General features: G+C 47.1%; 1 protein-coding gene across 2 annotated transcripts; it reads left to right on the top strand.

The window, feature by feature from the left end:
- Positions 1-1,600: 1,600 nt before the first annotated feature.
- mcm7 (minichromosome maintenance complex component 7) lies at positions 1,601-12,126 on the top strand. Of its 2 annotated transcripts, none has more exons than XM_049029399.1 (15): positions 1,601-1,830; positions 5,039-5,118; positions 5,790-5,954; positions 6,458-6,582; positions 6,838-7,018; positions 7,123-7,260; positions 7,495-7,644; positions 7,724-7,838; positions 7,935-8,066; positions 8,159-8,242; positions 8,978-9,189; positions 9,509-9,774; positions 9,980-10,148; positions 11,265-11,374; positions 11,466-12,126. In XM_049029399.1, the coding sequence occupies exons 1-15, from the start codon at positions 1,800-1,802 to the stop codon at positions 11,689-11,691; spliced, it is 2,184 nt and encodes a 727-aa protein (XP_048885356.1). In that variant the 5' UTR covers positions 1,601-1,799; the 3' UTR covers positions 11,692-12,126. The 2 variants fall into 2 exon arrangements, with proteins under 2 accessions (XP_048885356.1, XP_048885357.1); XM_049029400.1 differs by lacking the exon at positions 1,601-1,830 and adding an exon at positions 3,200-3,338.
- The last annotated feature ends 245 nt before the right edge of the window (positions 12,127-12,371 follow it).

The following is a 12,371-nucleotide window of genomic DNA, read 5'->3' as shown; positions in this document are numbered from 1 at the left end:
AAGATTGGGAATTTTCAGGAGTCCTGTGGGGTGTTGGTTTATCAAATTCACAGTAAATAACGTGTGTATTCTGACAAGGGGCCGATGTGCTAAAAATTCGATGTTAACATAAAAAAGTTAGATTCGTGCCCTAAGGTATTATAATAGGGAACAGGGTGGGCAGAAGGTTGCAGATATGGACTTAGCAGTCTGGGCGGAGCCCTGCTGTAGTGTCCCTAAGTAGGTAGTTGTATAGGATAACCCCTGTTAATCTTTGAGGTGGTATAACAGTTAGTGCCTCATTCATGGGAAAACTAAGAACATTCCAGCTCCGAACATCCAGAAGTTGTCTATGCAATATTTACCTGCATCATGTGATTTCTATTTTGATATTTTCCCATTGATATTCTACTATGTACAAAGAAGACTGCTTATTTGGTTAATTTTCTTAGCCACAAAATTATGCTCCCGGGCACAGCTCACGACAGACGCCATTCAATATTTAGGATTTTAATATGATGCATTATCCTTTCTACTTTGTAAACAGTAGAAGCCAGCCTGGTACATAATCCTTTTCATGTTGTCCAAAACTGATAACATCCATTTGTGATGATCTGGAAGGCTTCCAAACGTATGAAGGCCATGGAGCAGGGGACGGCAGGCCTCAGCAGCCAGAGAAAATAGCTTTGATTCCACCTGCACTTTTAATTAATTAGCTCTGGAACAGCTGTGGGCTAAAATAATTTGCATAAATTAAGGAGGCATATACACTGCAAACTCCATATAACATTACATTACATATATTTGTATTTGACGGTAAACAATAGTGAAAATACAGAAATATCCGTATATGCATTTATTCTAATTAAGCATTTCTCATCTGATTCTGATTGAAATTTAAATAGTATAATATACAGTGGTCAATGCTTGTGTAATGCAGGGTCATGGCATCCCCCAGACCTATGCCAGCAAAAACTGGGCAGAAGAAAGCTGGGAACATTCATATCCCAGAATCAAGTCCAAATCCTAATGTGAGACCATTGTGTCCACCCTCAGTTTAATTTTATCTAGAACGAATGATTTTTGTCTCCAACTCAATTGAGAGCTAGAAATGAAGAGAACAGTGTACACTGAAATTCATATTACTGGGCTTCTGCACAAAATAAACGCAGAGAACGCAGTCCTACTCATGCTGGCAATTGTTAAAGGAGGCCACAGTGCCCTTCGTTTGCATACAACCAGTTTCAAGAAAGCAAGTAACAAGTCCTGGAGTCTGGTTAGAATAAAAACACTGAATTTTAAAAGACCTCACATTTTACCCCATGCAACTGACGTCTTGCAGAAACAGCGGGACAATTAACGTATTAAAGGGAATAAAGGGTTCCGCTGCAATGTACGAAACATCAGCCACTGAACGCGATTTTCAGTTGTTTTTAACGTCCTACTTCTAACTTCCTATCTCTCCACCATTGAAGGATCCGTAACTATCTGTCCCCCTAAAAAAACGCCCAGCGTTTTTTTCGCGCCGGTGGCCCTCCATATCACTTTCTATTGGCTAGAAAAAAGCATGTGATTAAGTTGCTCTGTCGGAGTTTTCGCGCCACCACCAGAGCTCCGCCCAAAATACCAAATGCTCTTTTCTCATTGGGAGCGCGTGAAGCTGAACGCGCGCCTGTTTTCAGAGGTGCCTTAATAGTTACAAGTTAGAATTAAGATCGTTTTGTGATATTGTAGTTTAAATATCTGGGAGAAAAGATTCTACAGCCTGCTCGGATAAATACTCCTAATTTGCATTTAGTTGCTTGTTGTTTGAAGGGAATATGGCTCCGAAAGACTACCTTGCTGAGAAGGGTATGTTACTTTCTGTAACTTGTCTGTACAGATGTAAACCAAATATGTAAAACGTAAGCTGCAACATGGTTGTGTGAGCTATCTATGTTGGAATTCGGGATCAGTAAATGAAAATCGTTACTTCTAATAACACCCAGCATAAACTTATAGTTTGTTTTTACTAGCTACATCATTTAAAAACACATATAGCTACTTGTCGTTCAAAGTATTTCGACAACCTATACCAGTCAGGTGTCGCGGGGTTTCTAGTCTATTGTTAATTTCCTTGGTGGGCAGTGCTGCGCTTTAAACTCGTAATTTGCAATAATAATCATTTGTGACTAGTTAATTCAACTAACAATATCGTTTCGATTTAGTCCGTGTGACCCGGATGCAGCCCGCAGACAAAGAAGCGCACTCGAGCAGCACGTGGATATAGGGGGAGGGGCGAATAACTTCAATCACGCTAACTAGTTTTCTGATAGTTTTGCCCAAGTTTACTGTATCGTGTTCGAATGGTCAGGTAGGTTAGATGTCACTCGCAATGCAAGTACGCAGCTTTGTAACCGATGTGTTGAGCCATTTATATAACGAGCCAGACTTGGCGGTGGCTATTATTTACTCAGGACGTTAATCTATACAGTAATTTTAGTTTGTTACACAAGCTGGTCCAAGTCTTAAATGGATTGTGTGCCATATTAATTGGTATGCGTCGTTATTAATTTCGGAACTACGTATGTGGCAGGAATTAAGATTTGTATAAGGAATGCACAGTAAATACATTGTCATTTGTTTGTCAGCTTGATAAAACATTGGTTTTGAGATGTGTGGGTTTTTAAAAGGTGACGCTCTCATTGCGATTGTTGGCGAAAATTGCTTTTCGAGACTATTGTTGTGAAGTATTTGCCGAAGAGTCGCTTTGGACGGGATTTTCTTAAGCTTTTTTTTTTTATCGGAAACATCGCAAATACAGGCTAACACTTCTGGTGTCCTGGAAGTCCGCAGGTCCATTCCGCCTTATCACTGTACCGCAAAGTACAGTCGCGGATTACTAGCAGTGTTTCTGATGCAACCACGACCGCTGTCCAGTGCCTCATAGTGACATTACGTCCTGTATCCCAAAAACAAAACGCACATTATCAGTGAGTAAAGTCGGCTTCCATGGAAATTATAGGCATATGGGCGAAATCGCGCCGCGTCCTGAGTGGCGCAGCATGTTGTCGGCGTCGCAGCCGGGACCACGTTCATCCCGAGCGCAGCGCTTAAAGTAGCTTTGCACCTACCACAGACACAATTTTCTATTTTAAATAAAATTTAAATCGCTCCATCGCGCAATCGTGTACACTTTATGCGAATTACAGTTGCATCCATAGACGCTCAGGGTGTAAGTGAGGACTATTTGTCCAGCGGAGGGATAGCAGTATCCCTGCTAGGTGTGCGTGGGGAGGGGAGTTGAAGAGGTTCAGGAGCCATGTGCTTCTTTGTTTACAAAAACAACGATGGACGATGAACTGGAAGAAGGAAGCGAGGTAATAATCTAGGTGGAGGGTTAGGGTGAAGAGTGTGCGGGGGCTGCTGTACTGAAGTAGATTGTGCACGCAATGCGTTTCCTACGGATCGGGCGATTCCGTCTAATCATCATAGATTTGTTTGTCCCTTGGTGGGGGAAGCGGGGTACAGCGTGTCCTGCGTAAAGCTGTGGGCTGTATCCACATGCGGTCTTCTGCTCATTCGCCGGGATTTAATTTAATTGTATTGTTTTTCTGTTTAATTGCGCCTCTTTACGTCTTCACGAATGCAGTTCTTGTGTGATATGTGTAGCAAAGGGCGATGCTCTTGGTTTGATACCCAACAAAAGGATTCGGAAATCGCAGGGACGCTGTCATTGAATGCAGCTAGCTAAGTTATCGAGGCAACAGCGCTACTGCTGTATTCAACTTGGCTAAGTTATTTTTCCCCCTTTCGTTCCTTCGTTACTTAATTTGATTTAGTTTTTTTCTGATTTTATCCTGCTGACTTCAGTAGCACAGTTTTTAGAGGGCTTTGTTTTAAAACGGTTGCTGAAGTGGACACCCTTCGAAGGATTTTCGGAAATCCTGGCGAATCTAACAGCGTTGGGACCCACATCGTATAGTACGCGTAGAACTGAATTATATTTTTATTTGGATTTACGCAGAAATGCTCCCGATAGTAACACACAGACACATTCGGTGTGTTAAAAATAATGTTCACAGGCCCTGAGAATAAAATTATTCTGCCTTAGTGGGGTGAGGGGGGCGACGTCCGAGGGTTTGTGTGTCACGTGGTCCCAGATTTGTTTACAAGCTGATTTAAGTGCTGCTGCCCGGAACTGAAACCAGTCGTGCTATCCTGTGCATGTGGCCGTATTTTCCCAGATGTTCAGGTTAATCTTGTAATGTTGGCATCACCACTGTTATTTAATATAGACTGTCACCAGAAGACCAGCATTTTAATCTGGTATACTATCCTTCCTTTTAGGTTTCAAATGCTTAATTGCCTTGATTTAGGCAGTTTTATTCTGTAGCACTTTGCCTGGCTATAATACACGCACACATGTGTATTGTGCTCATCAAAAGCTTCACATTAGATTAAAAAACGAACTGATCTTTCACTGGCCCTCTGATCCCTTAATTTAGCTATTTCACCTTTGTTCCCATCTGGCATTTGTTACATTAGTTGAATAAAAGGTATTTATTGCAAGTGTCTGTAAGTTTAATGTCTTTATAATCTAGAAAAGACATCACGATGTATTTTTTCAAACCTTACAGATGAAAACCTACACTTTGAAATTTGTCGCGCATCCACGGCTGAGACATATTCCTAAGAAGGAAGTCTTAGACTTCTCCGAGTTCAAAATGCTACATCTTCTGCATTCTGTCTTGATTTGCACGTGTGTTTTAGAACTGAATTTCTTCAGTACGTTCATCAAATGCAGCATTGTGTGTTTTAGTGATGATTTCAAAATCATCACACGCAACCTGGTAAAACAGTACAGTGGTTTACTATAGAAAGTGTTCAAGTACTACTTAAAATGCACTATATCCAGTTGTTTTGATTATGCGTAAAGGTGACTTTGGCCCAAGTTCTGATGCTTCTGGGTAAAGAACATTTCCATTAACTTCTCTGGCCAGCTCCTCTACTGTGTAATTGTCTCCCAGTAGCTCTTGTTTTGTACTTAATGTGGCGTCGCTTCTCCATCTTGCCTTAGAGAAGTGCAAGAAGTTTCTGCAAGAGTTTTACAGTGAAGATGATTCTGGGAAGAAGGTCTTCAAATATGGTGCCCAGCTGGTGAGCACTGGTTTTTGTCACTTCTTAGATTTGCTCTGTCACAGGGCCTGGGAAAATCGGGCCGAGATACAGCACCTCATATTTTATGGAGTTTTTGGGTAAAAGTTCAGAATGTATCAGAGTACAGACAAGTGACCGACGTAATGGGTTTTACCATTAGGGTGATCCATCCATCCATTTTCCAAACCGCTTATCCTACTGGGTCGCGGGCGGTCTGGAGCCTACCCCAGAAGAAATGGGCACAAGGCAGGGAACAACCCAGGATGGGGGGCCAGCCCATCACAGGGCACACTCACACACCATTCACTCACACATGCACACCTATGGGCAATTTAGCAACTCCAATTAGCCTCAGCATGTTTTTTGGACTGTGGGGGAGAAACCGGAGTACCCGGAGGAAACCCCACGACGACATGGGGAGAACATGCAAACTCCACACACATGTGACCCAGGCGGAGACTCGAACCCGGAACACAGAGGTGTAAGGCAACAGTGCTAACCACTGCACCACCATGCATCACCCCATTAGGGTGATGTCAGAGAGAAAATGTTTGTTATTCTTAAACACTAGTGTGACACACTCTCACTTGTATGGCAGACTCAGCCATAATAGGCCAAGCAGGTGAGGGCTGAGTGGCAGCGTGTGTACAAATGTGACACCCCTCCACCAGGTGGCACTGGCTCACCGCGAGCAGGTGGCCCTGCATGTGCACCTGGACGACGTGGCGGAAGAGGACCCTGAGCTGGTGGAGAGCGTGTGTGAGAACACAAAGCGCTACGTGGGACTTTTTGCAGACTCCATCCAGGAGTTACTGCCCGAGTACAGGGAGAAGGAGGTAAGGGCACTGCCATGATGTGTTACACGCATTACAGGAACGGTGTTCCTCCCCAGTCAGTACTCCATGTTGAACAACTGGGTGAAAATGGGCATCAAATGCTGTTCTGAATTCTTAACACGGGTGTGTGGAGTTGGAGGATCCGGCCCTCGGGAAAGCACCACTGGTGCGTCACCACTCATTCCTCCGGGTTAGAGACACTTTCTTTCCCCAGGTTATCAGGCTGCTAAATCTATACCCTACATCTATACCCCCCATTACATTATCTTGCCATTGTTAACAGGTGCAAGTTGAATATTATCTGCACCTAATGCTTTTTTGTTCCGTGGTGCATTTGCCATATTGTGCAATTTCTTAATTTTTTTTTGCTATTTTTCTGCATTGCACTGTTTGTCCTGTCCACCGTTGCCCTACCCTGCAACTGTAGCGCAAGAACTTTGTGCACTGGATGATTTTTCTGCCCAGTGCTCTACCGAGTCCCTGAACCCCTGTAATTTTCCCAGGTGGTGGCGAAGGACTCATTGGACGTGTACATAGAGCATCGCCTGATGATGGAGCAGAGAGGCCGTGACCCCAATGACACGCGTGACCCCCGGAATCAGTACCCGGCAGAGCTCATGCGGAGATTGTGAGTTGCTGGCACCTGTGAATTCAGATTCACAATTCGCTTTTCAATCTGAAACTGAATTTTGAAATGACGAAGCAAGGTTGTCTTCTATGTATTTAAATATGGGGTTTTAAATTAAAAAATTTGTGTTTTTTGATTTAAGCAGCCCTATTTTGTTTTGTTTTTTGAAGGTTTTACAGAAAATGGCGTTTTGAAACGAATAATCTCTACCTTCGGTTGCTGGGGTTTTATTCTCGTTCCCGTCTCTCCTTCCAGTGAGTTGTACTTCAGGCCCCCCAGTACAGCAAAGCCAAAGGTGGTGAGGGAGGTGCGGGCGGACAGCATTGGGAAGCTGGTGACCGTGCGCGGCATCGTGACCCGTGCCACGGAGGTCAAACCCATGATGGCAGTCGCCACCTACACCTGCGACCAGTGCGGTGCCGAGACCTACCAGCCGGTGGGTGGAGCTTCAGTCGAGGCTCTGCTTCATACATTTTAGGCATTCCCATCATGCCCCACATGCTGACCCCCCCCCCCCCCCCTAATTTTTCGCCCTTTCAGATACAGTCCCCCTCCTTCATGCCCCTCATCATGTGTCCAAGCCAGGAGTGCGTTACCAACAAGTCTGGGGGGCGCCTCTATCTCCAGACACGGGGGTCCAAATTTGTCAAGTTTCAGGAGCTGAAGATACAGGAACACGTACGAGAAGTTGCCATGTTAAAGAGACGTGTGTGTGTGTGAGCGTGTGAGCGTGTGAGCGAGCGCATGTCTAAAATAGGCACAATGCCAGCTCTTTTCAGGCATATATATGTGCATATTTATATTTTCTTTCGGAGGCATCATCTCAGGATTAAATGGAGGATAGGTGGATGTTATGGTGTCTTTGCTGTGGGCAGGGCTGTAATGTAATCTCTGCTCTCTTCGCCGGTGCAGAGCGACCAGGTGCCCGTGGGGAACATCCCCCGCAGCATGACGATATACGTGCGGGGCGAGAACACCCGCATCGCCCAGCCCGGCGACCACGTGTCTGTGTCGGGCGTCTTCCTCCCCCTGCTTCGTACCGGCTTCCGACAGGCTGTGCAGGTGAGTGCGCAGCTGCCCCTGTCATGTCGCAGTGCTGCCCCAGGTGCGGACAGGGGTGACGTCTTGTCTCCATTCCCAGGGCCTGCTGTCAGAGACGTACCTGGAAGCCCACTGCATCACGTTGCTGAATAAGACGGAGGACGATGAGCTCGGGGTCAAGGAGCTAAGTGAAGAGGAATTGCGGCAGATCACAGGTATGGGTGAGACGGGATGGGATTGGAAGTTCACTGACACAATGGAGTCGTGGAAGATACTCTGTTTAACATGATGCAAATTATCTCGTCACCTAGAGGAGGACTTCTATGAGAAGCTGGCAGGATCAATCGCCCCTGAGATCTTTGGCCATGAGGACGTGAAGAAGGCACTGCTCTTGCTGCTGGTCGGGGGGGTGCAGCAGGCCCCCCAGGGTATGAAGATCAGGGGTAGGTTAGGCTGCGGTCAGTGTGGATGCCGGTCAGCCACGTGATGTGAAAGTGGGCGTGGTTCTGATCACCATGTCTGCCTTTTTGCCCAGGGAACATCAACATATGCTTGATGGGTGACCCAGGTGTGGCCAAGTCCCAGCTGCTGTCCTACATTGACCGCCTGGCCCCACGCAGTGAGTGCCCTCGCCCTGCTGCTCGGCGTTCAGGAGGTTTCTCTGTAGTCCATGTGTCTACGACAGATGAACAGTGAAAGTTTTTGATTTCCTGTTCAGAATCTGGCTGTTACTTAAAAGTTGATACGTAGTCATAGTTTTATATTGCTCCCAGTGGCTCAGAGGATCTGCCAGTACATCCTCTGTACTGCCAGATGGTTCACAGAAGTGGTCATAGATTTCTGCGCTTCTAGTAACCATTGGTGGACTCGGTATAGAACATTTACATTATTCAGTAGATTTTTTTTTTGTGTGAAAGGGGCCTTGCTCCACAGGTCCAACTGCCAGACATGGGACTTGAACCTACAATCATCTGGATATGGGCACAGATGCCTGTTCAGCTGACTTGCGCATGACTCTTAGGCAGAGGTGGAAATTTCAGATCCAGAAAGTAAAAATCCAGACCGCAGTTTAGTTTCAACCAACCAGCTCAGAATGAATGGTCACAGAACGCTCAACTTGTTGGTTGGAACAAAATCACGGTCGGGATTTTTACTTTCTTGGCTGTGAAATTTCCACCTCTGCTCTTAGGCATGTGACAATGGCACATGCCTGGATTCAGTGTAGCCCGGACAAAACTAGGTCCAGGTCCCAGATGAGAGGCTTGCTTTGCTGTTTGAGTGGTCTGCAGGCCCAGAGAGCATGGACATCCCTGTCTCAGGCAGTTTAAAAAAGACGTTTCCCCTTCCCTTTCAGGCCAGTATACGACAGGCCGTGGTTCCTCTGGAGTGGGGTTGACAGCAGCAGTGATGCGTGACCCCCTCACTGGGGAAATGACCCTGGAGGGTGGGGCTTTGGTATTGGCTGACCTGGGCGTGTGCTGCATCGATGAGTTTGACAAGATGGCCGATGCTGACCGCACAGCCATCCATGAGGTCATGGAGCAGCAGACCATCTCCATCGCCAAGGTTTTCCTTTGCAATTTATCTAAAGATCTTAAGGTTGACGTTCTAATGAGAATGGCGAACCTGGGGGATGTTCCACAAAGCAGGAGTTCTTACTTAGTTGGATGATATGTTGGATTTAAGCTCATCTGTGCTAAAGGGTCTTCATCTTCATTCCCTTCTGTTTATCTCAGACTACATTAAATCCGACAAGTCATCCAGCTAAGCAAGAAATCGTGCTTCATGAAACACCTGCCTCGTGTGTGATTTTGTGTTTTTATTTTTGTTTTTTGTAAAGTGCTGTTAGCCCAGTTTCTGAATTGCTTTATGCTGCCCCCTACAGGCGGGTATAATGACATCCCTGAATGCCCGTTGCTCCATCCTGGCAGCGGCCAACCCCGCCTACGGGCGCTACAACCCACGCAAGAGCGTGGAGCAGAACATCCAGTTGCCAGCCGCGTTGCTGTCCCGCTTTGACCTCCTGTGGCTCATCCAGGACAGGCCCGATGCAGACGGTGATCTGCGGCTCGCCCAACACATCACATACGTGCACCAGCACTGCCGCCAGCCTCCCACGCACTTTACACCCATCGACATGAAACTCATGAGGTAACAGCTGGGGTCGCCCTCTTATCAAAGTACTTCTGTTCTTGCCTGTGGGCAGCAGGGGTTGTATTGCCTCAGGCCCAGGTTGGAGACCTGGTTGAATCCCCTTGTTTTTGGTTTCCAGTCATTCTCTAGCTGTGTAAATGCCTGTGGCTTGCATGGGGTTTGCAGTGCCCCTTCTCGGCCTAACGCAGATGTTCCTTGCCAGGCGCTACATCAGCCTGTGCCAGCACCGGCAGCCTGTGGTGCCAGAGTCTCTGGGCGACTACATTACTGCCGCCTACGTGGAGATGAGGAAGGAGGCACGGGTCAGCAAGGACACCACTTTCACCTCTGCCCGCACCCTGCTGTCCATCCTGCGCCTCTCCACAGCCCTGGTGAGACCCCACATGCTGCTCCTGCACTCGCCTGCCGACTAACCGCAAGAGATTCAAGCTGTAGGGTCCCTGCCCCACCTTCGTGGTCTGTCCTGTGTGCGTTAAAGTGCTTACAGTGCAAGTAGTGGTGCTTGCCGGCCTACTGCATTGCAAGCACTTTTTTCCCACGCAAGACCCCCCCTGCCAGCATCGTCTGCCCCCCCCCCAACATACACACAGACATAAACGAGGCCTCTGGGTGTCCAAAGTGCTGTTTTTGCAGGTAGCTCATTCTCCAGCCCTACTGCAAAAACAGCACTTCACGACACGCGGACTGCGCTTCGCTTCGCCGTCTTGCCTGTGTACACGTTTGCTTTCCTCACTTCTCATTTACGCCCTGTCCACTCAAATTCATGTAATGCCTTGTGCAGATTGCATACAGGACTTGCTTGGAAATTAAAAAAAAAAAAGACTGCACTGGCGACCACAGGGGGGCACTGTGCCCTACCTGAAGAAGGAGCCTTCAGACCCAGCACTGGATCTTTCAGTCCATTGTTACTGCTGGGAAATGGATGTAGGCCGTGTTTCCCCTCATGCTGCTGCATGGGTTTTGCTGTCCACACTTCCCGTTGGTGGCACCCCTGGCCAGTGACCTTTTGGCTGGTCCCAGTCAGCTTTGCAGGGTTGGCAGTCAGCTTGTGCACGCCAGGACCGCTGTGCAAACCCATGCAAAACTGACTGTGGCTGCAGCTAATAGTCTTCTGCGTAGGCCCTCTAACTGGTCCGGGCTGCCTTGGAAGGAAATGGCCTTTTACCGCTTGGATATTTTGAAAGTTTGCTCGTAAACGAAGTGGATTCGAAGGTCTGTGTTCAAGCCAGTGACATATTCGACCTCAGCCTAAGGAAGAGACTAGCTGGTGTTGAGAGGCGGAGACCTGGGCAATTGCCAACAGTCCCAGAGGGCATTGCACTTGTCTCGGTCTGACAGTGCCGGCACAGCGCGACTGCTGAGGTGTACAGGCTCATCATCCTTTAGAAGTGTCTTGATCTGCCTATGAGCCTTAATCTTTAATCTACACACAGCCTCTGTTTTGAGCTTGTATGTACTGTGCCTCAACCCCCCCCCTTCATGGACAGGCCCGCCTGCGGCTTGTGGATACAGTGGAGAAGGAGGATGTGAACGAGGCCATGCGGCTTATGGAGATGTCCAAGGACTCCCTTCAGGCGGACAAGTCCAATGCTACAAGGTTAGCATGTGTACCTTAAGTAAACTCTGCCATTTGTGAGATTCATGCCCTTGCTGACCCGTTTGATGCCTCTGTCCTGTTCTTCCCCTAGAAACCAGCGGCCTGCAGATGTCATCTTCTCCCTCGTGCGTGAGCTGGCAAGCGAGGCCGGGCGCGGGCGGGGCGGGGCGGGCGGGGTGGTGCGGCTGGCCGACGCCGAGCAGAGATGCGTGTCCCGCGGCTTCACCCCCGCCCAGTTCCAGGCAGCGCTCGATGAGTATGAGGAGCTTAATGTGTGGCAGGTCAATCAGGCCCACACCAGGATCACATTTGTCTAATGACCAGGGTGAGGTCCTCATTAGAAGGATGCGAATAAGTGTCACCTGGGGATTCTGGGGGATTGTTAGTGTGTCGCTGTCCTAATGTATAAAAAGTTAAAAAAAAAAAAAAAAAAAAAAAAATTTAATATGTGCAGTGCTGTGCCTTTTGTCCACACATTGTGATTTTGATTGAGACAGTGATGGTTCTTAATTTAAAACTTGCACTCCCTAGCTGTTAAGCGTAAGGAAAAATAAACCCTTAACTTGTATTTTTTGGAGCGGAAAGTACGCAGTGGAGTTTTAGACCTGTATAAAGGGGCATGTAGTGGTTAGTTGGGGGGAGTCGCCGATGGAAAAGGCATTTGGGGAAACTCGTCTGTGTGTGAAACCGTCATCTATGCTGCTTCTGTAGTTTTTGCAAATTTTAAAAAAATAAATGCCTATTAAAATTTTCCTTGTGTTCATCTTTTGATCGCAGTCACTGATAGGTATCACACATTGAGATGTCCTTGACGTGTGCCTGAATGAAGACACTCCCTTTCCAAACAGGAAAGGAGCTGATCTGATTAATTTCTGTTCTGACTAGGGGGGGGGGTCAAGCAATATTTTACCTGAGTTCCAGTCACTTTCAGTAGTCTTTATTAGCATGATGAATAATGTAAACCAGATGGTCCTTCATGGCTTTGCACTTTATTTAT

Source organism: Brienomyrus brachyistius, chromosome 10 (genome assembly GCF_023856365.1).
Source record: "Brienomyrus brachyistius isolate T26 chromosome 10, BBRACH_0.4, whole genome shotgun sequence".
Lineage (NCBI taxonomy): Eukaryota > Metazoa > Chordata > Actinopteri > Osteoglossiformes > Mormyridae > Brienomyrus > Brienomyrus brachyistius.
This window is presented reverse-complemented; position numbering and strand designations above follow the sequence as displayed.

Bases quoted from the DNA above. Each gene is read 5' to 3' on its own strand.
- mcm7 (XM_049029399.1), top strand. From the start codon at position 1,800: ATGGCTCCGAAAGACTACCTTGCTGAGAAGG. The intron at 7,261-7,494 runs GTACGAGAAGTT...TCGCCGGTGCAG, and splicing joins AGCTGAAGATACAGGAACAC to AGCGACCAGGTGCCCGTGGG. The intron at 9,775-9,979 runs GTAACAGCTGGG...GTTCCTTGCCAG, and splicing joins ATCGACATGAAACTCATGAG to GCGCTACATCAGCCTGTGCC.